The 27,866-nt window shown below is 43.6% G+C and overlaps 1 protein-coding gene across 1 annotated transcript; it reads right to left on the minus strand.

Moving 5' to 3' along the window:
• Window positions 1–2,915: 2,915 nt before the first annotated feature.
• Window positions 2,916–27,866, minus strand: LOC106581293 (uncharacterized). Its single transcript, XM_045703910.2, has 11 exons — window positions 27,613–27,866; window positions 21,845–21,958; window positions 21,231–21,439; window positions 17,818–18,841; window positions 13,629–14,084; window positions 13,048–13,147; window positions 6,954–7,102; window positions 6,653–6,765; window positions 6,090–6,179; window positions 5,818–5,940; window positions 2,916–4,986 (listed from the first exon to the last, which is right to left on the minus strand). Exons 1-11 carry the CDS (start codon window positions 27,665–27,667, stop codon window positions 4,765–4,767), a joined length of 2,655 nt encoding a protein of 884 aa, XP_045559866.1. The 5' UTR covers window positions 27,668–27,866; the 3' UTR covers window positions 2,916–4,764.

A 27,866-nucleotide genomic window follows, 5' to 3' on the forward strand; every position in this document is an offset into this window, starting at 1 on the left:
TTGCCATACCAGGCAGTGATGCAAACCGTCAGGATGCTCTCGATGGTGCAGCTGTAAAACCTTTTGAGGATCTGAGGACTCATGCCAAATCCTTTCAGTCTCATGAGGGGGAATAGGTTTTATTGTGCCCTCTTCACGACTGTCTTAGTGTGTTTGGATCATGTTAGTTTGTTGATGTTGTGGACACCAAGGAACTTGAAGCTCTCAACCTTCTCCACTACAGCCCCGTCGATGAGAAAGGGGGCGTGCTCGGTCCTCCTTTTCCTGTAGTCCACAATCATCTCCTTTGTCTTGATCACGTTGAGGGAGGGGTTGTTGTCCTGGCACCACACGTTCAGGTCTCGGACCTCCTCCCTATAGGCTGTCTCGTTGTTGTCGGTGATCAGGCCTACTACTGTTATGTCATCAGCAAACTTAATGATGGTGTTGGAATCGTGCCTGGCCATGCAGTCATGAGTGAACAGGGAGTGCAGGAGGGGGCTCAGCACGCACCCCTGAGGGGCCCCCGTGTTGAGGATCAGTGTGGCGGAAGTGTTGTTACCTACCCTTACCACCTGGGGGCGGCCTGTCAGGAAGTGCAGGATCCAGTTGCAGAGGGAGGTGTTTAGTCCCAGGGACCTTAGCTTAGTGATGAGCTTTGAGAGCACTATGATGTTGAACGCTGAGCTGTAGTCAATTAATATAATTCTTACATAGGTGTTCCTTTTATCCAGGTGTGAAAGGGCAGTGTGGAGTGCAATAGAGGTTGCATCATCTGTGGATCTGTTGGTGCGGTATGCAAATTGGAGTGGGTCTAGGGTTTCTGGGATAATGGTGTTGATGTGAGCCATGACCAGCCTTTCAAAGCATTTCATGGCTACAGATGTGAGTGCTACGGGTCAGTAGTCATTTAGGCAGATTATGTTAGTGTTTTTGGCCACAGGGACTATGGTGGTCTCCTTGCAATACGTTGGTATTACAGACTCATACAGGGACAGGTTGAAAATGTCAGTGAAGACACTTGCCAGTTGGTTAGCGCAGGCTCGGAGTACATGTCCTGGTAATCCGTATAGCCCAGCGGCCTTGTGAATGTTGACCTGTTTTAAGGTCTTACACACATTGGCTGCGGAGAGCGTGATCACACAGTCATCTGGAACAGCTGATGCTCTCATGCATGTTTCAGTGTTACTTGCCTCGAAGCGAGGATAGAAGTTAATTAGCTCCTCTGGTAGGCTCGTGTCACTGGGCAGCTCTCGGCTGTGCTTCCCTTTGTAGTCTGTGATAGTTTGCAAGCCCTGCCACATCCGACGAGTGTCGGAGCCGATGTAGTATGATTCGATTTTAGTCCTGTATTGATGCTTTCCCTGTCTGATGGTTCGTCGGAGGGCACAGCGGGATTTCTTATAAGCTTCCAGGTTAGAGTCCCGCTCCTTGAAAGCGGCAGCTCTACCCTTTAGCTCAGCACGAATGTTGCCATGGCTTCTGGTTGGGGTATGTACGTACAGTCACTGTGAGGACAACGTCCTCGATGCCGTCCTCGATATTGATAAAGCCAGTGACTGATGTGGTGTACTCCTCAATGCCATCGGAAGAATCCCGGAACATTTTCCAATCTGTGCTAGCAAAAAAATCCTGCATCTGCTTCATCTGACCACTTTTTTATAGACCAAGTCACTGGTGCTTCCTGCTTTAATTTTAGCTTGTAAGCAGGAATCAGGAGGATAGAATTATTGTCAGATTTGCCAAATGGAAGGCGAGGGAGAGCTTTGCACTCGTCTCTGTGTGTGGAGTAAAGGTGGTCTAGAATTTGTTTTCATCTGGTTGCACATTTAACATACTGATAGAAATTAGGTAGAACTGATTTAAGTTTCCCTGCATTAAAATCCCCGGCAACTAGGAGCGCCGCCTATGGATGAGAGTTTTCCTGTTTGCTTATGGCGGCATACAGCTCGTTGAGCGTGGTTTCAGTGCCAGCTACGAAAAATAAATTTAAACTCTTTAAGTAGATAGTGTGGTTTGCAGTTTATCATGAGATTCTCTACCTCAAGCGAGCAAAACCTTGAGATTTCCTTAGATATCGTGCACCAGCTGTTGTTCATATATATGCATAGGCCCCCGCCCCGTGTCTTACCAGAGACTGCTGTTCTGTCCTGCCGATTTTGTGTATAACCCATCAGCTGTATGTTCTTAATGTCGTTGTTCTGCCACGACTCGGTGAAACATAAGATATTACAGTTTTTAATGTCCTATTGGTAGGATATACGTGCTTTCAGCTCGTCCCATTTATTTTCCAGCGATTGAACATTAGCTAGCAGGACGAAAGGCAAGGGCAGATTAGCCACTCGTTGCCTGATCCTCGCAAGGCACCCTGATCTTTTTCCAAGAAACCTCAGTTACCTTCTCCAGCGAATCACGGGGATCTGGGCCTGGTCGGGTGTCTGTAGTAGTATGTACCTCCTGTCCGACTCATTAAAGAAGAACTCTTTGTCCTGTTTGATGTGAGCAATCGCAGTTCTGATGTCCAGAAGCTCTTTTCGGCCATAAGAGACGGTAGCAACAACATTATGTACAAAACAAGTTACGAACAACACGAAAAAACAAACAAAATAGCATGGGCGGTCAAGAGCCGATAAGATGGCCACCCTTTCTTGGTGCCATCGTCACGACCCCTAGTTTGGGAAATCCTGCCATATGACCTACAAATGGTATGTACAATGACCTAGAATTGTACTGCGATGGTATATAATGGCACGGGTGGCAATAGCGATGAATGAATGGAATGTATAGGGATGACACACCATTGATTGAAGGTTGTGTATTTGTATAAACATAATGAGCAATAAGTGTTTGTTTGAATGATATGTTTGAATGATAGGCCTGTAAGATATTGAGTAAATAAAGTAATATAAATGCAAACTGAAAGAGGCACATTAAAAGACACTACAGAAAGTACTTTTATTGGATTAAACTATGGGAACCCCAAACAATAACATTTGCTTATGCAATAACTATCATAGCAATCAAATGTGCTTTAATATCTTTGATAATTAATTTTTGTGACCAACTTTACTACTATTATTTCAGATCACATACAGGCAATAACATGCACTGTCAACTGTGGGACCTTCTTTAGACAGGTGTGTGCCTTTCCAAATCATGTCCAATCAATTGAATTTACCACAGGTGGACTCCAATCAAGTTGTAGAAACATCTCAAGGATGACCAATAGAAACAGGATGCATCTGAACTCAGTTTTGAGTCTCATAGCAAAGGGTCTGAATACTTATGTAAATAAAGTATTTTTCTGTTATTATTTGTATACATTTTCTAAAATGTCTAAAAACCTGTTTTCGCTTTGTCATTATGGGGTATTGTGTTTAGATTGATGATCATTTTTTTGGTTTAATCCAATTTAGAATAAGGATGTAACGGAACAAAATGGGAAGAGGTCTGAATATTTTCCGAATGCGCTGTAGGTGTGTTGACTGTTATAAAGGCACTGGATTATGAGCTGTCTTGTTTGCGATGTTAACAAATTAAATAGGTAGTGGCATGGTGCATATAGCCATAGAAGCACAGTGACATGTGCCTCAATGCAGTCATATTTGTGGCTTATTGGGAGTGTGGCTTTCAGTTAGTTATTTTTAAAAACCATCCCATGAGAGTGACTGTACAGTGAAATGCCTTTCTTGCAAGCTCCAAACCCAACACTGCAGTAATCAATATTAACACAGCACTATAAATAACATAAGGTGGAACAAAAACACAAGAAATAAAAAAACAAGAAATAAGAAGAGCACGAGAAAGAAGGAAGCTATTGTATATACAGGGTCAGTTCCACTTCCAGGTAATCTGTTCTGTTCAATGATTTACATATACACTAGTTGATTTATAGAGGGCGCTGTGTTGAAGCCACTGTGCCTCCATCTTGGCACTCCCCACCATTGTAAAAAATATTTGGGAAGTTATAGAAATGCATTTATTAATGTCTACATTAGTTTTAGCCACATTTATTCTATTACAGACACATTTATGCATACTTTTAAATTATATTATGTGAGTTAAAATAAAACAGAAAAAATCTCACATATATACAAACAAGTATAATTTTTTGAGAATACTAATATTCCTGTCCCAACTACAACAAAAATATCCTTGAAACATTTAATATAAATACTGTAGAATTCCATTAATTCCTATGGAGGACTGCTCCTACTGGGGAGTGGCAATATGACAAACCGGTGGCATCAAAGCCTCTCAATGGCCAATACATACTGTAGCATCAGCAATCCAGGGTTTATATACATAATTAGATCTGTTATATTTCATCAAATCTGACTAACCCTGCTATTAATTCTATCTGATGGTGTTTGCAGCTTTAGGAAAAATACAAATAATGTTCCATTTGGAACACTGACAAGTAGAGAGCATATCAAATATCAAACTCAAAACAAATTGTGGGGGGGCTTAGTCTTAGTGGTCCACTCAGGCTCACCCATGCCTGCTCCCCTGCTGTAGCTACTGTATGTAAACAGGAAGCAGATGAGCGACACATGACAGTGTGGTTTCGTGAGGCGATGCTTATGTAAAACATAGATCATGATTCATTCAATTTCAAAAATGGGATATCCAACCAGCGTAGGATGCTGCCTTGAAGTCGGAGGGCACATCCCCTTCATTATCAACACATCGTGCCAACAACATCAAAAGAACCTTTCCAGACTATGAAGTCTGGAGGATTTTGAGAGTTAGGTATTAGCCAGACTAGCTCTAGCTTGGGCAGTCTCATGGTTGTGTTGCTAGTGTAGAGGTGTCTATGTTGGCAGGAGACTGGGTAGGTGGTGGAACAGTTGAGGACTCTGTAGACTCTGTGTTGTCTTCTTCTGTGTTCCTCTGAGGGTCTGTGAGGTTAGGGTTAGGGTCAGGCTCTGTGAGGTCTGCTTCAAACCCTGGGTTAATCTGACCGTGAGAATGCCTCTTCTGGACCTCCTCAAAGATCTGGAGTACCTGGCAGAATATTACAGACATTATACAGACAGACACACAGAATATTACAGACATTATACAGACAGACACACAGAATATTACAGACACACATATAAGTGAAACAGTCAGACACACAACCACAATTTAGAATAGTAGAAAATAAGGTGAAATTTCGAAATTTGGTTGTGCATCAGCAGTTTTCCTCTTGTTATGTCAGTCACTTACAGTCACTCAATTAACACATGTCAGCAAAAAAATGTAGATTGGTAAGTTAGTCTAGCCAACCATCTAAACTTGTGGTAATCATGTCCCCATTACAGACCGAGCACAAAGTGCACTTTCCCAGGGGCCCTGACCTCCAGAGAGCCCCCATTGATTTTGTTAGTCACTCTCACTCAGATTTCATATTAACATGGAGTAGGTCATGGCAAAATGTGTACAATTGCAGGAAAATAGCTGTAAAACTTCAAATTTGTCTCTTCGCCCCATGGCAAAATGTGTAGAATTGCAGAAAACTTGCTTTAAAACTGCAACATTTTCTCTTCACTGCATGGCAAAATGTGTAGAATTGCAGGAAATTAACTTTAAAACTTAAATGTTTTCTCTCCGCCGACAAGAAGGGGGGGGCCCACTAAAATGTTTTGCACGCGAGGGTTTTGCGGGGGCCCCCAACCAAGAGCCGGCCCAGCATGCACGCCCATACACACAAACACACACACACGCACTCACACACCACAACAACCATTACATACAGGACATGAGGTGGTGTTACTGTCATGTCTTGTTAACGGTCGGTGCTTCAGGTTGGTGTCAGTTTTAAGGTTCTTGTCATGTTAGCCGCCTTGTTTTTACCTGAGACTTGGGAATGAGGCCCACTCGGAAGAATCCAATATGGCCGCTGTCTATCTTGGTGCAGTCAACCACAGTGGAGGCGATGTTCTCTGGGGACGGGCCGTCACACAACACACCATCCACCTAAACAGATGAATGAATGAACGGCCCGACAGACAGACAGACAGACAGACAGACAGACAGACAGACAGAGAAAATCACAATCTTTTTTTACATTTCCAAATGTAGTTTTGACTCAATTAAACTATGATATGTCTGTGTGTCTATTTCACCTTGTCTCCCAGCTTGGCATACACCTGGTTGTGGTGTGTGGTGTCTGCTTCTCCTGTGGGGTTGGCTGACGTCACAGCAATGGGACCCACCTACAGAACAGAACATAATATTATCTGGCAACAATGGCAAGCATCCATTTAGATACTGTATAATGTATGTAGGGACTCCCGAGTGGCGCAGAGGTCTAAGCCACTGCATCCCAGTGCAAGAGGCGTCACTGCAGTCCCTGGTTCGTTTCCAGGCTGCATCACATCCGGCTGTGATTGGGAGTCCCATAGGGCAGCGCACAATTGGCCCAGCGTTGTCCGGGTTTGGCCGGGGTAGGCCGTCATTGTAAATAATAATTTGTTCTTAACTGACTTGCCCAGATAAAATAAAGGTTAAATAAAAAATACATTTAATGTAGTATCTATGTACTACAACCCTGGTCCCAGAAAGCTACAGGGTGTGGAGGCTTTTGTAATTAATCCGTAATCGTACCAGGTTAATGAGGTGTGCTGCTACAGCACAATCAGGGTCAGGGATAGAGGTCAGTGGTCATGGTTAGGGTTAGGGTTCGTACCAGGTTGATAAGATGAGTAGCCACAGCACAATTTGGGTTCCTGATAGCAATGCTCTGAGGGGTTCCGATGTGTTTAGCTGATTCCCCCAGACCAAACATCTCCATCCATGGACCTGGTGAGGGAAGACAGGACATACTCATCATAATAACTAACATACACTACACAACACTACATACACAAAAAACACATGCACACACACACACACACACACACACACACACACACACACACACACACACACACACACACACAACCCCTCCTTCCCTATATACACACTCACACACAGTGTTAATAACCCACCTCTGGCTATGACAATGCTGATAGAGGAGGGCCATGCTGCGCTCATGAAGTCCCAGAGCAGGGCAGACAGCAGGGATCTGACCGGTTCTAACTGGTTTATAGAGGACACCCATAGAGACATGGGCCGGTCCTGAGCCTGCTGCTTACACCTGCAGCACACAGGGAGAGACGAGTAGAATATGTTATTAACATGCTGCTTACACCTGCAGCAAACAGGGAGAGACAGGTAGAATATGTTATTAACATGCTGCTTACACCTGCAGCAAACAGGGAGAGACGAGTAGAATATGTTATTAACATGCTGCTTACACCTGCAGCAAACAGGGAGAGACGAGTAGGATATGTTATTAACATGCTGCTTACACCTGCAGCAAACAGGGAGAGACGAGTAGAATATGTTATTAACATGCTGCTTACACCTGCAGCACACAGGGAGAGACGAGTAGAATATGTTATTAACATGCTGCTTACACCTGCAGCAAACAGGGAGAGACGAGTAGGATATGTTATTAACATGCTGCTTACACCTGCAGCACACAGGGAGAGACAGGTAGAATATGTTATTAACATGCTGCTTACACCTGCAGCACACAGGGAGAGACGAGTAGAATATGTTATTAACATGCTGCTTACACCTGCAGCACACAGGGAGAGACGAGTAGAATATGTTATTAACATGCTGCTTACACCTGCAGCACACAGGGAGAGACGAGTAGAATATGTTATTAACATGCTGCTTACACCTGCAGCACACAGGGAGAGACGAGTAGAATATGTTATTAACATGCTGCTTACACCTGCAGCACACAGGGAGAGACAGGTAGAATATGTTATTAACATGCTGCTTACACCTGCAGCACACAGGGAGAGACGAGTAGAATATGTTATTAACATGCTGCTTACACCTGCAGCACACAGGGAGAGACAAGTAGAATATGTTATTAACATGCTGCTTACACCTGCAGCACACAGGGAGAGACGAGTATAATATGTTATTAAGATTAAGACAACCATTTTGAAAAGAAGGTTGACGATATCCGATCCTCGTTTGCTAAGTCAAACGACACCGCTGGTCCTGCTCACACTGCCCTACCCTGTGCTTTGACCTCTTTCTCCCCTCTCTCTCCAGATGAAATCTCGCGTCTTGTGACGGCCGGCCGCCCAACAACCTGCCCACTTGACCCTATCCCCTCCTCTCTTCTCCAGACCATTTCCGGAGACCTTCTCCCCTTCCTCACCTCGCTCATCAACTCATCCTTGACCGCTGGCTACGTCCCTTCCGTCTTCAAGAGAGCGAGAGTTGCACCCCTTCTGAAAAAACCTACACTCGATCCCTCCGATGTCAACAACTACAGACCAGTATCCCTTCTTTCTTTTCTCTCCAAAACTCTTGAACGTGCCGTCCTTGGCCAGCTCTCCTGCTATCTCTCTCAGAATGACCTTCTTGATCCTAATCAGTCAGGTTTCAAGACTGGGCATTCAACTGAGACTGCTCTTCTCTGTGTCACGGAGGCTCTCCGCACTGCTAAAGCTAACTCTCTCTCCTCTGCTCTCATCCTTCTAGACCTATCTGCTGCCTTTGATACTGTGAACCATCAGATCCTCCTCTCCACCCTCTCCGAGTTGGGCATCTCCGGCGCGGCCCACGCTTGGATTGTGTCCTACCTGACAGGTCGCTCCTACCAGGTGGCGTGGCGAGAATCTGTCTCCGCACCATGCGCTCTCACCACTGATGTCCCCCAGGGCTCTGTTCTAGGCCCTCTCCTATTCTCGCTATACACCAAGTCACTTGGCTCTGTCAAATCCTCACATGGTCTCTCCTATCATTGCTATGCAGACGACACACAATTAATCTTCTCCTTTCCCCCTTCTGATAACCAGGCGGCGAATCGCATCTCTGCATGTCTGTCAGACATATCAGTGTGGATGACGGATCACCACCTCAAGCTGAACCTCGTGCAAGACGGAGCTGCTCTTCCTCCCGGGGAAAGACTGCCCGTTCCATGATCTCGCCATCACGGTTGACAACTCCCTTGTGTCCTCCTCCCAGAGTGCTAAGAACCTTGGTGTGATCCTGGACAACACCCTGTCGTTCTCCACTAACATCAAGGCGGTGACCCGATCCTGTAGGTTCATGCTCTACAACATTCGCAGAGTACGACCCTGCCTCACACAGGAAGCGGCGCAGGTCCTAATCCAGGCACTTGTCATCTCCCGTCTGGATTACTGCAACTTGCTATTGGCGGGGCTCCCTGCCTGTGCCATTAAACCCCTACAACTCATCCAGAACGCCGCAGCCCGTCTGGTGTTCAACCTTCCCAAGTTCTCTCACGTCACCCCGCTCCTCCGCTCTCTCCACTGGCTTCCAGTTGAAGCTCGCATCCGCTACAAGACCATGGTGATTGCCTACGGAGCTGTGAAGGGAACGGCACCTCCATACCTTCAGGCTCTGATCAGGCCCTACACCCAAACAAGGGCACTGCGTTCATCCACCACTGGCCTGCTGGCCCCCCTACCTCTGAGGAAGCACAGTTCCCGCTTAGCCCAGTCAAAACTGTTCGCTGCTCTGGCACCCCAATGGTGGAACAAGCTCCCTCACGACGCCAGGACAGCGGAGTCAATCACCACCTTCCGGAGACACCTGAAACCCCACCTCTTTAAGGAATACCTAGGATAGGATAAAGTAATCCTTCTAACCCCCCCCCCCCCCCCTTAAAAGATTTAGATGCACTATTGTAAAGTGGTTGTTCCACTGGATATCATAAGGTGAATGCACCATTTTGTAAGTCGCTCTGGATAAGAGTGTCTGCTAAATGACTTAAATGTAAATGTAAATGTAAATGTAAAGATGCTGCTTACACCTGCAGCACACAGGGAGAGACAAGTAGAATATGTTATTAACATGCTGCTTACACCTGCAGCACACAGGGAGAGACAAGTAGAATATGTTATTAACAGGGTTGGGGAGTAACGGTTTACATATAATCTGTTACATGTAAGGGATTACAAAAAAAAACAGTTACTGTAATCCGTTACATTACCAGCAAAAATACTGTAATCAGATTACAGATACTTTTGAAAAACAAAATGATTACTTTGAGGATTACTTTTAAATTCAGAAAAGATTGCAGAAAAAAATCTTTGACACTTCTGTTTTCTCAATGACATTCAAATCAGCATTGAAAAAGGCGCAAGTTTAAGTTTGTTCCACCTGAGTGAGTCTTACCACAAGTCAGAGACCACTATGATGTCACACCAAATGGGTTTGATAGATCACTGGAAAAGAGCATTAATAGGCTTTTGTAGGTTACAGTCCAAGCTATGTCTTCCAATGGTGCTGTCACCATCCAAAGACTATCCAACTTGAATAAACGCTTGGAGGTGAAGATGACAGCAGTGTTGTAGTCTACAGCGATATGGATATAACTTATTATTGATATCTACATAGTGCATTGATGTGAATCACACTGCTGCTCTCTCATTCAGCTATTTGCATTTTACGGATTGTGGTTGTTGTGGATGGCTATTCACAAATCTGAATGTATATTTGAACCCAATAATGGTTGAATTCAAGAAGGTCAAGCTGCCTATCAATCATTGTTTTTGAAACCAGTGGACAGCCAGTGAAAAATGCGCTCTTGCAACAGCTGCATAGTGCGGATCCCAGCCTATGGAATAAAAGTGGGGCTTTTATTGCCCAATCTAATTCATGCTGATTAAAAAAATCCATAGGCCTAATGGACACATGCTCAAACTCACACACTTTTTGTAGACTTAAATGGACAATCTGTTGTTGCTACATTCTTTTGTGGACGGCCCAGTACTTAACTAGGGCCAAGCTTCCTGACATCCAAGACCTATATACTAGGCAGTGTCAGAGGAAAGCCCCCAAAAATTGTAAAAGACTCCTGTCACCCAAGACATAGACTGTTCTCTCTGCTACCGCACAGCAAGCGGTACCAAAAGGCTCCTTAACAGCTTCTACCCCCAAGCCATAAGACTACTGAACAACTGATCAAATGGCCACCCGGACTATTTACATTGAGCCCCCCTCCCCCCTTTTGTTTTACACTGCTGCTACGTTTTTACACTGCTGCTGCTGTGTGTTTATTATCTATACATAGTCACTTTACAAATTACCTCAACTAACCTCTACCCCCGCACATTGACTCGGTACCGGTACCCCCTGTATATAGCCTCGTTACTGTTATGTACATTTTCTGTGTTACTTTTTGTTTGTTGGATTTTATTATTTTAACTTCAGTTTATTACGTAAATATTTTATGAACTCTATTTCATGAACTGCATTGTTGGTTAAGGCCTTTTCCCAGCATGAAGCACGAGAGAATGCCAAGAGCGTGCAAAGCTGTCATCAAGGCAAAGAGTGGCTACTTTAAAGAATCTCAAATATAAAACATATTTTATTGGTTTAACACTTTTTTGGTTACTCCATGATTCCAAATGTGTTATTTCATAGTAAAAATAACCAAAAAGCCTGGAATGAGTAGGTGTGTCCAAACTTTTGACTTGTACTGTATATCCATTGATTCTTAAATAATATAACTTATAACTCTTGAGTTTAGCTCAACTGTCACACTCCATGAGAACCTAAAATATTAGCTTGTTTTTCTCCAATGTTTGTAAACATTGTAAACGTAAACAACATCCATAGCTGTCTATTAATCTGAGAGTGGTTACATTTCTCCAGGCCCATCCCTCTGCTTTTTACCAAAACAGAGGCTGGGCGGCCATATTGTTATCGTTTCATCTGTGGATTTGTCCTTTAAACAGTTACATGTGATCAATTTATCAAAGTGTCACCAACAAAAAGGTAAACAATAGGCCTATAGCAAATGCAGTATATACTGACTTGCCTAGTTAAATAAAAATGTGTTAAAAAAAATGTAATATGGTATTCATTTTTCACATGTAAATAACATTTTCAGTAGTGCTCAAAGCATGCCCTTCCAAGAGCACAGCATTTATTTTTCAAATCAATGAGCCCAAGTGCAAGTGCTAGTTAAGTGGTCGAGGTGGGGAGGAGGATTATTTAAGATACTGTTTGAAGAGGTAGGATTTCAGATGTTTTCGGAAGATGAGCGTTGGGGGAAGGACAGAGAAGAGCTTGGCCTGGGCTGAGCGGGAGCTGGGGGGTGGGAGGGCCTACAGACCTGAGGTGGTAGAACGGAGTGCTCAGGTTAGAGTGTAGGGTTTCAGCATAGTGTGAAGGTAGGGAGGGGCATTTCCTCTTGCTGTTCCGTAGGTAAGCACCATGGTCTTGTAGGGGATGCAAGCTTCAACTGGAAGCCAGTGGAGTGTGCGGAAGAGCGGTGTGACATGAGAGAACTTGGGAAGGTTGAAAACCAGGCGGGCTGCAGTGTTCGGGATAAGTTGCAGGGGTTTGATGGCACAAGCGGGGAGCCCAGCCAACAGCGAGTTGCAGTAGACCAGACGGGAGAGGACAAGTGCCTGGATTAGGACCTGCGCCACTTCCTGTGTGAGGTAAGGTCGTACTCTAAGGATGTTGTAGAGCATAAACCTGCAGGAGCAGGTCAATGCGTTGATGTTTGCAGTGAACGACAGGGTGTTGTCCAGGGTCACGCCAAGGTTCTTTGCGCTATGGGAGGGCGACACTGTGGAGTTGTCAACCGTGATGGAGAGGTCTTTGAGCGGGCAGGACTTCCCAGGGAGGAAGAGCAGCTCCGTCTTGTCAAGGTTGAGCTTGAGGTGGTGGGCCGACATGCAAGTTGAGATATCTGCCAGGCACGCAGAGATGCGTGTTGCCACCTGGGTGTCAGAAGGGGGGGAAGGAGAAAAGTAGTTGAGGGTCATCCACAACATGCTGCTTACACCTTCAGCACACAGGGAGAGACAAGGAGAATAGTTAGTTTAAATGCAGTATGATAGCCTGGTGTTTGATCTGTTTGAACTGTCTTGGTCGTGACAGAGGAGTTGGCGAGACAACTAAAATAGATCTGGGAACAGTCTACCACTATGAAGCATTGTGAGTACAAAGTTTATTCATTTAATCTAATGAAATTATATTTTACAATGTACGTATAACGACCTAGTATGCAGTGTAATTGAAACTCACTTGTAGGCCTTTTCCACAGCGTCCGGTCTGTTACAAGCTGCCACCAGCACATAGACCGTGTCAGTGGGCATCCCACATATACCTCCACTCTTCATGATCTCTGGAGACACAGAGGGATAGGGAGAGTTGGGTTGAGACACATCAATAACCCAACTAAGTAAAGACCTAAAGAACTTGCAATGAAGTGAACCTGTCAGCCTCAACACACACACACGCACACACACAAATATGCACACACAGCCTGTTATTCATAGTGTTTTCATGAGAATGATGCACTAGACTAGACCAATGGTTGTCATGGTTCTGAAGAGCTACTGGGTGTGCAGATTTGCTGTTTCAGCCCAGCACTGAGACCCTGCATTCTGCTCACCAGGACTTTGAATCAGGTGTGTTAGTACTGGAATGAAGCAAAACCCTACACCCACAGTATTTCACCAGGAGTAGAGTTGGTGACCAGTTCTTTGTCTCAAATTGCACCCTATACCCTATAACATACAGCACTACTTTAAATAAGTGCACTAGATAGAGAAAAGGGTGCCTTTTGGGACTGAACCCAGGATAGGTACCCCCTTATGTTTCACCTGCTATCTGGTGGACGGCCGTGGCTTTGCGTGCGGGGACATGAAGACAGATGTCCTTCCCTCCTCCTCCCGTCCCACTCAGCCTGACTAACGCCCGTCCCAGGGGCAACTGGGGGGTCAGGAAGGTCAGGCTGAACAGACCAGACAGGAAACAGTAGAATGACATCAGGCCAAACACGATCGACACCCCGATGTCATACCCATAAGGCAGTGCTCCCATGGCGTCCAGGAGGAAGGAGATGATAATGAGGTGAAAGGCCGCGGCATAGACAACCCAGGCTACGCTCAGGAACAGCGCTCCTACCGTCACCAGACTGTTGAACAACAGGAAGCTGATGATGCCCACAGCCAGGTTGAATCCCTGTGTGTCCCCATAGAGCCCGCCGTACCGCGTCAGCCCCCAGATGGACCACATGACACCATACAGGACAAACGCCATGCTCTCAAGGGTCTTACCTACCGGAAATGTACACATTTGTATTTGTATTTATTATGGATCCCCATTAGCTGCTGCTTTCTTGGGGTCCAGGAAAATTAAGGCAGTTTATACAATTTTAAAACATTACAATACATTCACAGATTTCACAACACACTGTGTGCCCTCAGGCCCCTACTCCACCACAACCACATATCTACAGTACTAAATCCATGTGTGTGTACATGTATTCCGATGTGAAATGGCTAGCTAGTTAGCTGGGTGCGCACTAATAGCGTTTAAATCTGTGAAGTCACTCGCTCTGAGACCTTGAAGTAGTTGCTCTGCAAGGGGAACAACTTACCCATCGCTTTTGTGGAGCGATGGGTAACGATGCTTCGAGGGTGGCTGTTGTCAATGTGTGCAGAGGGTCCCTGGTTCGAGCCCAGGTAGGGGCGAGGAGAGGGACAGAAGGTATACTGTTACATAGTGCGCGTATGTTATCGCATGTGTGTACAGTATGCATGTGTCTGTGCCAATCTTTGTGTTACTTCACAGTCCCCGCTGTTCCATAAGGTGTTTCTTTATCTGTTTTTTAAATCTAATTTTACTGCTTGCGTCAGTTACCTGATGTGGAATAGAGTTCCATGTAGTCATGGCTCTATGTAGTACTGTGTGCCTCCCATAGTCTATTCTGGACTAGGGGACTGTGAAGAGACCTCTTGTGGCATGTCTTGTGGGGTATGCATGGGTGTCCAAGCTGTGTGCCAGTAGTTTAGACAGACAGCTCAGTGCATTCAACATGTCAATACCTCTCAAAAATAAAAGTAGTGATGAAGTCAATCTCTCCTCTACTTTCAGCCAGGAGAGATTGACATGCATATTATTAATATTAGCTGTCTGTGTACATCCAAGGGCCAGTCGTGCTGCCCTGTTCTGAGCCAATTGCAATTTTCCTAAGTCATTTTTTGTGGCACCTGTAGGACCTGTAGGACCTGCCTTGTTGATAGTGTTGTTAAGTAGGCAGAGCATCGCTTTATTATAGACAGACTTCTCCCCATCTTAGCTACTACTGCATCAATATGTTTTGACCATGACAGTTTACAATCTAGTATTACTCCAAGCAGTTTAGTCATCTCAACTTGCTCAATTTCCATATTATTTATTTCAAGATTTAGTTGAGGTTTAGGGTTTAGTGAGTGTTTTGTTCCAAATACAATGCTTTTAGTTTTAGAAAAATTGAGGGCTAACTTATTCCTTGCCACCCACTCTGAAACTAACTGCAGCTCTTTGTTGAGTGTTGCAGTCATTTCAGAAAAAAGCAAGGGGCCTAAACAGCTACCCTGTGGAATTCCTGATTCTAACTGGATTATATTTGATAGGCTTCCATTAAAGAACACCCTCTGTGTTCTGTTAGACAAGTAACTCTTTATCCACATTATAGCAGGGGATGTAAAGCCATAATACATTTTTCCAGCAGCAGACTATGATCAATAATGTCAAAAGCTGCACTGAAGTCTAACAAGACAGCACCCACAACCATTTTATTATCAATTTCTCTCAGCCAATCATCAGTAATTTGTGTAAGTGCTGTGCTTGTTGAGTGTCCTTCCCTATAAGCGTGCTGAAATTCTGTTGTCAATTTGTTTACTGTAAAATAGCATTGCATCTGGTCAAACATATTTTTTTCCAGAAGTTTACTAAGGGTTGGTAACAGGCTGATTGGTCGGCTATTTGAGCCAGTAAAGAGGGCTTTACTATTCTTGGGTAGCAGAATGACTTTAGCTTCCCTCCAGGCCTGAGGGCACACGCTCTCAAATAGGCTTAAATTGAAGATGTGGCAAATAGGAGTGGCAATATTGTCCGCTATTATCCTCAGTAATTTTCCATCTAGATTGTCAAACCCTGGTGGCTTGTCATTGTTGATAGACAAAAAATTTTCACCTCTTCCACATTGATTTTACGGAATTCAAAAGTACAATTCTTCTCTTTCATAATTTGGTCCGATATACTTGGATGTGTAGTGTCAGCATTTGTTGCTGACATATCATTCCTAAGTTTGCTTATCTTGCCAATGAAAAGGTCATTAAAGTAGTTTGCAATATCAGTGGGCTTTGTGATGAATGAGCTATCTGATTCAATAAATGAAGAAGGCGAGCTGGCTTTTTCCCCCAAAATGTAATTTAAGGTGCCCCAAAGCTTTTTACTATCATTCTTTATATAATGTATCTTGGTTTCATAGTGTAGTTTCTTTTTTCTTTTGTTTAGTCACATGATTTCTCAATTTGCAGTACGTTTGCCAATCAGTTGGGCTGCCAGACTTAATTGCCATACCTTTTGCCTCATCCCGCTCAACCACACAATTTTTCAATTCCTCATCAATCCAAGGGGATTTAACCGTTTTTCCTGTCATTTTCTTAATGGGTGTGTGCTTATTAGTAACTGGAATAAGTAGTTTAAAAAAATGTGCCAAGTGCAGCGTCTGGTTGCTCCTCATGACACACCACAGACCAGCAAATATTCTTTACATCATCAACATATGAATCACTACAAAACTTATTGTATGACCTCTTATACACTATATTACGCCCAGCCTTTGGAACTTTGGTTTTCCTAGATATGGCTACTATATTGTGATCACTACATCCTATGGATTTGGATACTGCTTTAAACCAAATATCTGCAGCCTTAGTAAAAATGTGATCAATACATGTTCATGATTTAATTCCTGTGCTGTTTGTAACTACCCTGGTAGGTTGACTGACAACCTGATCCAGGTTGCAGGCACTGGTTACAGTTTGACGTTTTTTCCTGAGTGGGCAGCTTGATGATTGCCAGTCAATATTTAAATCACCCAGAACATCTACTTCTCTGTTGATATCACATACATTATCAAGCATTTCACACATGTTATCCAGATACTGACTGTTAGCACTGGGTGGTCTATAGCAGCTTCCCACAAGAATGGGCTTTAGGTGAGGCAGATGAACCTGTAGCCATATTACTTCAACAGTATTTAACATGAGATCCTCTCTAATCTTTACAGGAATGTGGTTCTGAAAATAGACCGCAACATCGCCTCCGTTGGCATTTCTGTCTTTTCGGTAGATGTTATAACCATGTATTGCTACGACTGTATCATCAAAGGTATTATCTAAGTGAGTTTCAGAGATAGTCAGAATATGAATGTCATCTGTTACAAGCAAGTTATTGACTTCATGGACCTTGTTTCTTAGGCTATATACGTTAATATGGGATTGTTTTTAATGCTTTACTGGGAAGCTTATCAGAGGTAGACTTACTCATGTTATTTACATTGTAGCTGATATTGCAGGGTGAGCTGCATAAAGTGGTCTTCCTACTATTGCACACCGCCTCAGTGCTAACAGTGTAACTCTGGTTTATAGGCTCATGATTACTGCTTACAATAGCTGTAGGATAAACAGATGTATTTGGTGCAATTAGGGGTACATAAATTAAATTACTTACATTGTGTTTGCCAATGCCCCTAAGATCATGTACATTTGATGCAACATTGTGACGACTCATTGTCACAATGGTAGAGATTAACTGAGCTGGTCTTACACATTAAATGTTGGATATACAATAATTACAAATTGTAACATGTAAAAAATGCATTCTTCGACCTCATCTTCGCTTTCACAAACATCTGAAAAGCTAGTTTGGATAGAGTGCATTTTTACTAATTCCTAAATACAACATTAGAATTGCAAATAATATGTGTTAATCTTGTGTTAAACCTTAAGGTCTTACCACGGGAGAAGGCCACGGAGCCGACCAGCAGCTGGAGGACGCCGCCTGCCACCACAGCCCAGGGCAGGACCAGCACGCCCAGCGGGGCCCGGTCCCCCATGGACGCCGTGATGGAGAAGACAGCGAGGACAGAGCAGGCGTGACCTAACACCTCTGCGTCAGCATACCTGGAGTAGCCCAGGTAGGGAGCTTGACTGTGTCTGTCGTGGGGGCGGAGAGTCAGGCCGCTGACACGCGTCACCAGGGCCTTGAACACGCCCTCCCCCGTAGGAATCCTTTTGGCCGAGACGTTGTTGTAGGAGGTGACCAGTAACATCACGGCTGACACAACAAAGATGGCCACCTGGACGCCCTGTGCCCCAGACTGGAAGGAGAGGTAGGGCTGAGCTGCGAGGGCGATAGTATACGCCACGTAGAACAGCTGGTAGAGACCCTCAGCTAGACTCTTCTGACAGCTGAACAGAGCCAGGATGAAGAATAGAACAGCGAAGACGACGGGGAAGGGGATGGGGGAGGAGGGGTGGATGGAGAAGGCTGTGAGCAGAGCGCTGTAGCCCTCAGCAAAGCGCAGGATGGAGGTGAAGCCGTAGAAGGTGGCGGTCAGGGAGTCCATGGATCTGTAGGAGAGGACACACACAACTAGCTGGAATACAGCAGCCGTCCAAAGCCAGGGGACGTGACCTGGGGCGAGCTGAGGAACCACAGCCAGTAGGGGGCAGGCTATTACACTAGCAGACAGCAGATTCATCACCAGGCCTACAGGCACCACGTCGTTACAGTCCTCTGGAGCTCTGACCCCTGACCCCTGACACCCTGCCCTTCTTCTCAGCCCCGTACCAGGAGCCTCCACCCTTCCCTGGGTGATAAAGGAGAGCAGGCGGCCACAGCCGAAGTAAGCCCCCACCAGGGTGACCAGCAGGTAGCAGGCGGCTGTGGCAGACTGGCCGAACCCCGGGGAGGAGAGGCCGGCGATCTGGTGCCCACAGGCCAGGCTGATAGACAGGGAGATGATTAACAGGACCACCTACAATACAACAATACAACTTTATTTTCCATACGTTACAGCAAACAATGTAAAATGTGTCTTCTATTCAATTCTCAACCCCATTCAAATTGATAGACAGCTAGCTAGCTAGCTATATAGATAGAAAGATACAGATGTAGGATCCTAATTTAATCACTCTGTTGTTGCTGCGAATTTTCCTGCATAACAGGATTCACCTGAACTTCAGTGAAAACCTTCATCAACACTTGGTTATATCAGTTTTTCTCAATCGCTTTGGCTCAATTCTCAAATGACAATTATTTTTTTCAAAACAATAAGTTCAAATCTCTGAACAATTACTTTCTTGCTCACACCAGATTTTAATTTCTCATTCATTTAGGCAAATTGCACGTGTTTGGCACGTGTGCAAAAGAGTAAGTACAATTGTCTACAATTTGCACAATAACTACATGCACATGGCTGATCAAAACTGATGAGTTGATTCTCAGTGAAATTGTCATAATCTTCACAACTTCTAAACATTATTTCATCGTGTGAGCCATCACATGCGAAATTATCCATTCAATTATCAAAATCTGTCAGACATACATGTATATTCCATAAATATCTATGACATGGAATGTTTGTGATGTCTGCTAAATTGGCAAATGACCTGCCAGGTGACATAGTAATGCAATAGGGATCACAATCGTACCAATCAACCAATCAAGTTTGGAAGCATATATATGGAGCTTGCCCACAGCACAATCACTACCATTTTTGAACATGGAGGAACATCACAAACGTAAAACTAACTTTATATTTTGTTTCTGTGTTACTATATAGAGCATAATGGAGCTGGAAGGGCATGAAATGACCCACATTCTTGTTTTTATGGACGAGGCTGGGTTCAATCTGGCCAAAGGCAGGAGACGTGGCCGCAAACTCATTGGACACCGAGCCACAATTGGCACACCAGGCCAACGTGGGGGCAATATTACAATGTGTGCTGCCATTTCTGAGAATGGTGTGAGCACACATATTCCACACATTGGGCCCTATAACACCCAACTTCTCCTTGCCTTCCTAAATACACTTTACAGAGACCTAATACCAGAACACGAAAGAGGTTTCGTTAGACTAGATTTGCCAAATTATGTAATTGTGTGGAATAATGTCAGCTTCCACCGAACCAACATTGTTAGGGAAAGGTTTGCTGCGCATGAAAGGATAACAATGGAGTTCCGTCCACCATCCTCCCTATTCCTGAATCCGATAGAAGAGGTTTTTTCAGCATGGAGGTGGAAAGTATATGACTATCAGGCACAAGATCAGATGTATCTGATTGATGCCATGAATGCTGCTTCTGAGGACATCACAGGCGATCACTGCAGGGGATGGTTGCGCCATCAGGGAGATGCATTCCCCCAGTGCATCGTAAGGGAAAGCATCAGATGTGATGTTGACGAAAATCTCTGGCCAGACCAACAAGAGCGACAGGATGTCCACCAAGAAGATGAGAACTTGTAGTGTTACGTACTGTGAGGACGTACAATTTATTGTTTTTTACAGAACTACCGCAGGTTTTTTCATTGTTGCAGGGGGGGGGGGGGGGGCATTTTGTGGCTAATTTTCTGTTCACTATATATGACTTTACATGTAAAAAATATGTAAAAATGGACATGCAAATGTGAATTTTCTGTTACAAAAATGTACTGTTTTCATACAAATGTGTATATCCTTTTTCTGTGTACTACAGTATTGACTTTTCCCAGTAAACTTTTCCCTACTGTTGAAATCAATATCTAAAAAGCTCAGTGTGAGACACAATAGCATTCAGCTAGATGAAACTGACTGTCTGGTATAGTACAGTAAGCAGTCAGTGTCAACAAAAAAGTTTAACAAAACTGAAATTTGTATATAACAAACGCTTCCAGGATTGACTGCCATGGTGAAAAAACATCGAAACATTTTGACCAGTACGGCTAACACAATGACAAAACTTTTCATTTTGGTGGCATTGGACAATTTACCGACACAATAACTAGGTTTTGAAGCATGAGTTAAATGTTTTGGGTGAGTTACTACATTTTTCAGACACGCAATAGAGTTGTGATGTCCCATAAAACAGTTGTGACAATTGCACTTACAGTTCAGAGAATGTTAAGACAATTTTTTTTAAATGAGCCAAAGCGATTGAGAAAAACAAACAATATTGCACTTTTCATGCAGCCTAATGTTGCCCAGCTAATAGCCTAACCACCGATAAAGGAACACTACATCGGCGGAACAGTGTGAATGGACTAAATGTTAAAATCCTGTTGCTGCAATATTATTTCCCTGCAACAAAACTGGTCATATTAAGAGTGTACATCTGTAGATAGATATGTAGATAGATATAATAGATGCTGTAGATAATTACACACACCTCTCTCTGGAGGACAGACACTGTAGCCAGTATGAGGAAGGCCAGGGTGAAGGCTGCTAGGCCAGGGACCAAAGAGGACCTCAGCTCTGTAGTCCCCACCAACCCCTCCCCAACGAGCAGGTAGACCAGTCCAGACCCACACCACAGGGCTGACACGGTCAGACACACACTGGAGAACAACTGGGACTGGGACAGGCTGCGACGCACCCCTAGTGGGAGGGAGGCAGGGAGGGAGGAAGGGAAAAACATTTGTTTATCTCTGGCTGATATTACGTTCAAATACAATGAAATCATGAACGCATGCCATAGTCCACGTTAGCATAGTTAATGGTGCTCCGCCAGTTCCTGGATGCTAAAATTCTAATTGTTCGCCTAATATTTGTTTATATGACAAAACAGGAAACGTATAGTGTAGAGAATCATTGTACCATCTAAACCGCTGTGAAATATGTTGAATATATTGCATTTAAAGCTGTTTGAAACTGGTGAACAATACAGAAAGAAAAAGACGCAACAATGAAACTTAAGAAATGGAAGCATAGAAATAGTGCACATAGAAAGGGTAACAGAGTATGGTTAGGATTTATATGAGTAATAAACAGTAGGTAGGCTACCAGAGTATGCCAAAAGGGAAGCGATGATGAGCAGCAGCACCCCGAGTGCAGTATGGGGGATGAAGTCTTTGTCAGGAGAGCTGCCATAGTTATTCACCAACAGCAGCAGAGAACCTGTAGGAGAAACCAACAGAAAAAACACAAGGTTAAAGCACAGCAGGCTTTAGACCAGACACACTCAGAAAAAAAGCCAATTGTTTGACAAGAACCCATGAACACAGCTCCAAGTTTCTGTACCGCAACTTGACTGACTTACCTGACCACATTCACTGAAATCCACGATGGGGGAGCAAACATGTTGCCTCATGATTGGTCAACGTGCACACAATTAGTAGCCTATGGTCGAGTTCCTGTCCAACTACATGCGCAGGCATTGTATTGCATTCAAACTTCGGTTGGCTAGGCTACCTAGGCCTTTTCAATCAAAAATTATTGACAGGAATAATTAAATCAACTAAAAGTGATGACATACAGTCCCAGTCAAAAAGTTTTTTTCTTTATTATACTATTTTCTACATTGTAGAATAATAGTGAAGACATCAAAGCTATGAAATGGAATCATGTAGTAACAAAAAAGTGTTAAACAATTCAAAATATATTTTATATTTGAGATTCTCCAAAGTAGCCACCTTTGCCTTCATGACAGCCTGCACACTCTTGGAATTCTCTTAACCAGCTTCTTGAGGAGTGCTTTTCCAACAGTCTTGAATGAGTTCCCACATATGCTGAGCACTTGTTGGCTGCTTTCCTTCACTCTGCAGTCCAACTCATCCCAAACCATCTTAATTGGGTTAAGGTTGGGTGATTATGGAGGCCAGGTCATCTGATGCAGCACTCCATCACTCTCCTTCTTGGTCAAATAGCCCTTACACAGCCTGGAGGTGTGTTGGGTCATTGTCCTGTTGAAAAATAAATGATAGTCCCACTAAGCGCAAACCAGATGGAATGGCGTATCGCTGCAGAATGCTGTGGTAGCCATGCTGGTTAAGTGTGCCTTGAATTCTAAATAAATCACAGACAGTGTCACCAGCAAAGCACCCCCACACCATCACACCTCTTCCTCCATGATTCACAGTGGGAACCACACACACAGAGATCATCCGTTCACCTACTCTGCATCTCACAAAGACACGGCGGTTGGAACCAAAAATCTTACATTTGGACTCATCAGACCAGATTTCCACCTGTCTAATGTCCTTTGTTCGTGTTTCTTGGCCCAAGCAAGTCTCTTCTTATTATTGGTGTCCTTTAGTAGTGGTTTCTTTGCAGCAATTCGACCACGAAGGCCTGATTCATTCAGTCTCCTCTTAACAGTTGATGTTGAGATGTGTCTGTTACTAGAACTCTGTGAAGCATTTATTTGGGCTGCAATTTCTGAGGCTGGTAACTCAAATTAACTTATGCTCTGCAGCTGAGGTAACTCTGGGTCTTCCTTTCCTGTGGTGGTCCTCATGAGAGCCAGTTTCATCATAGCACTTGATGGTTTTTGCGCCTGCACTTCAAGAAACTTTCAAAGTTCTTGAAACGTTCCACATTGACTGACCTTCATGTCTTAAAGTAATGATGGACTGTCATTTCTCTTTGCTTATTTGAGCTGTTCTTGCCATAATATGGACTTGGTATTTTACCAAATATGGCTATCTTCTGTTTACCAACCCTACCTTGTCACAACACAACTAATTGGCTCAAACGCATTAAGAAGGAAATAAATTCCACAAATTAACTTTTACCAAGGTACACCTGTTAATTGAAATGCATTCCAGGTGACAACCTCATGAAGCTGCTTGAGAGAATGCCAAGCATGTGCAAATCTGTTATCAAGGCAAAGGGTGGCTACTTTGAAGAATCTCAAATATAAAATATATTTTGATTTGTTTAACACTTTTTTGGTTACTACATGATTTCATGTGTGTTATTTCATAGTTTTGATGTCTTCACTATTATTCTACAATTCAGAAAATATTAAGAATAAAGAAAAACCCTGGAATGAGTAGGTGTGTCCAAACTTTTGACTGGTACTGTAGGTTAAACTGTGTTAATGCACCTGTAATCTTTTAATTACAGATTTATATAGGCCTATGATGCAGCCCTGTTAGTTCTATTGTCTAATCGCAGTTGTCTCTGTATCTGTGTAATGTTAACCCCTGTTAGTCTTGTTTTAAAATGTTATAAATATGAACAAGTACATCAAGTACTTCAGACAGAGTTTTCACTCTCCCTAGGGCCAGGAGTTTTTCCAGGAGTTTTTTTATTACTATGTGACCTGGTTCGAAAAACTCTGGTCCTATAATTTCCAAAATAAACCCTTTTACAACTGATTACTCACTATGTCATACCCTACACAGGGATTGTCACACAACACAATGCCACAGATGTCTCAAGTTTTGAGGGAGCCTGCAATTGACATGCTGACTGCAGGAATTTCCACCAGAGCTGTTACCAGAGAATGTAATGTTAATTTCTCTACCATAAGCTGCCTCCAACCTTGTTTTAGAGAATTTGGCAGTACGTCCAACAAGCCTCACAACCGCAGACCACGTACGTGTAACCACACCACTCCAGGACCTCCACATCCGGCTTCTTTACCAGCGGGATCATCTGTAACCAGCCACCCGGCAGCTGATGAAACTGGGGGTTTGCACAACCAAAGAATTTCAGACAGTGTGTTTGGTGTCGTGTGGGCGAGCGGTTTGCTGATGTCAACATTGTGAACAGAGTGCCCCATGGTGGTGGTGGGGTTATGGTATGTGCTGGCATAAGCTACGGACAACGAACACAATTGCATTTTATCGATGGCAATTTTTATGCACAGAGATACCGTAACGAGATCCTGAGGCCCATTGTCGTGCCATTCATCCGCTGCCATCACATCACCTCACCTCACACCACTCAGGCTCTCGAGTGGCGCAGCGGTCTAAGGCACTGCATCTCAGTGCTAGAGGAATCACTACAGACACCCTGGTTCGAATCCAGGCTGTATCATAACCGGCTGTGATTGGGAGTCCCATAGGGAGGCGCACAATTGGCCCAGTGTTGTCTGGGTTTGGCTGGTGTTGGCAGTGTACAATGACATTGTACACGATTCTGTGCTTTCATTGAAAATAAGAATTTGTTCTTAACTGACTTGCCTAGTTTAAAAAATTTATGTTTCAGGTTCTCACAGGTTCTCACTGTTGTAAGAACCTGTACACAATTCCTGGAAGCTGAAAATTAACTAGATCTTCCATGGCCTGCAGACTCACCAGACATTTTGCCCATTGAGCATGTTTGGGATGCTTTGCATCGACATCTACAACAGCGTGCTCCAGTTCCCGACAATATCCAGCAACTTGGCACAGACATTGAAGAGGAGTGAGACAACATTCCACAGGCCACAATTGACAGGTCATCAACTCAACAGTATGCAAAGGAGATGTGTTGCGCTGCATGAGGCAAATGGTGGTCACACCAAATAAATAATGACTGGTTTTCTGATCCGCTCTAGCTTTTTGTTAAGGTATCTGTGACCAAAAGATACATACACTATATATATATATATATATAAAACTATGTGAACACCCTTTCAAATTAGTGGATTCGGCTATTTCAGCCACACATATTGCTGACAGGTGTCTAAAATCGAGCACACAGCCATGCAATCTCCATAGACAAACATTGGCAGTAGAATGGCCTTACTGAAGAGCTCAGTGACTTTCAACGTGGCGCCGTCATAGGATGCCACCTTCCCAACAAGTCAGTTTATAAAATGTCTGCCCTGCTAGAACTGCCCCGGTCAACTGTAAGCGCTGTTATTGTGAAGTGGAAACATCTAGGAGCAACAACAACTCAGCCGTAAAATGTTAGGCCACACAAGCTCACAGAACGGGACAGCCAAGTGCTGAAGCGCGTAGTGCATAAAAATTGTCTGTCCTCGGTTGCAGCACTCAGTACCAAGTTCCAAACTGCCTCTGGAAGCAATGTCAGCACAATAATTGTTAGTCGGGAGCTTCATGAAATGGGTTTCCATGGCCGAGCAGCCACACACAAGCATAAGATCACCATGCGCAATGCCAAGCGTCGGCTGTAGTGGTATAAAGCTTGTCGCCATTGAACTCTGGAACAGTGGAAACACGTTCTACGGAGTGATGAATCTCGCTACACCATCTAGCAGGCCGACGGACGAATCTGGGTTTGGCAAATGCCAGGAAAACACCACCCGTCTGAATGCATAGTGCCAACTGTAAAGTTTGGTGGATGAGGTATATAGGTCTGGGGCTGTTGTTCATGGTTCGGGCTAGGCTCCTTAGTTCCAGTGAAGGGAAATCTTAATGCTACAGCATACAATGACATTCTACATGATTCTGTGCTTTAGACCAGTTCCAAACCTCTCTGCTAATAACAGCTAGTTTTCAGGTTAGGCTACAGTTCCTTCCCATTAGGCTCTTCTTCTCTGGTGGATTGATCACACTGTGGTTAATGCACCACTTTGTTGCCCTTCCACTCCCCACTCAACATTTTTGCATGAGAATATTATTTTTTTTATCCCTTTAATGGAAAACTATTACAGTAAGGTACTTAATTGTTGCCCAGAGATTATTTGATATTGAGATAAGTTCTTTTTTTACAGCTACATTAGGACTTTAAAATTCAGGAAATTAATTTTAAATGCTAAAAATACAATCTAGTGGGATGAGCTGACTACGCCTCTGATTTATTTCAGAGAAACCTGGGCGTGGTTTGCACTCCAGCGTAGCAGGTAAGGAGAGTATAGCCCCAAGTCCTATGTTAGTCTACTGGAATTGTTTTCTGATCAGTTATTATTTATTTTTTTAAATCACTTGCCTAATGCGGCATCCCCCAGAGCAGGCTCAACTTGCCCGACTGCCAGAAATGCCATAAATTGTCCATCACTTACTTAACAATGCGGATTAACCAGAAAGCTCAGTTTTATGTTTACTGGAATTCTTTAGTTGTGTTGTTTTCAGTAATAAAAAAATCACCTGGGGCAACTTTAGAGCAAGCTCAACTTTCCAAATGCCCAGTTTACTTGCCCCAGGCAATAGGACAACTCTTAAAGGTTCAGTGGTTTTACCTGCTTACCATCAGAAGAAAAAAAGATCGCCCACTCTGGGACCTGTTGTGCCACATCTGTTCATGTCTCTCATTAAGCCATTTTGAGAACCAAATAAAATAATAAGCGAATTAATTAATCATCTACATTCATGTATACTATAATACATATACTATCAACGATGTCTGATGAAAACCTCGTATTTCCAAAACAGAAACTTTTTAGGAAATGTTTTTTTCTCCATATTTTCCCATTAACAAACATGTCATTTTTTTACTTCAAGAAACTATTTTGAATAAATGTTCTTGGTCCTAGAGTCATGAAATGTTCAGAGTACATTGAGTTGAGTTACTTCTTCAAATAAATGTACAAAAGAGTTCATCAGACAGCGACTATATAAACCTTCACAAAAAAAATGTGTGATCACAATATGAGACATATTAGGATAATCCAAATAAAACGAAAAATAACAACAAATAAAAGTTCCCACTCCTTTTCTTATCGAATATGATTCGATTATCGATCAATGAACTATTATGAAGTAGTCAATAGTCGGTTATCCATGCTAGGTATTGTTTTATGATAAAAGTCTCAAAGCTCAATAAACTCAATAATGTATCGCAATACAGGACTACTTCTTTAGACGGTTTAAGGCTATATAAAAATGATTGGAAATAGAAATGATCAGTTAGAATTCAGAATCTTCATCTAGACTTACCGCCGGAGATCCCGAGGATGCCCACGGAGAAATGCAGCGACTCCAGCTCAGCCATCACCGGAGCATCTGATGCACGCGCCACGGTAAACTGAGGTTATAAATACATTTCCGGTTTTCTTACGTCACTCTCTACCTTTTACAGGACACTACCGGAGGATAGTCGGGAAAGTTGACTCATAAACAACAACACCGGGACAACAACAGATCCTTTTTGTCAGAACTATTCAGGAAGTTCTGCCTCGTGAAATGTGTTG

The sequence above is a fragment of the Salmo salar genome, chromosome 20 (genome assembly GCF_965601325.2).
Source record: "Salmo salar chromosome 20, fSalSal1, whole genome shotgun sequence".
Taxonomy (NCBI): Eukaryota; Metazoa; Chordata; class Actinopteri; order Salmoniformes; family Salmonidae; genus Salmo; species Salmo salar.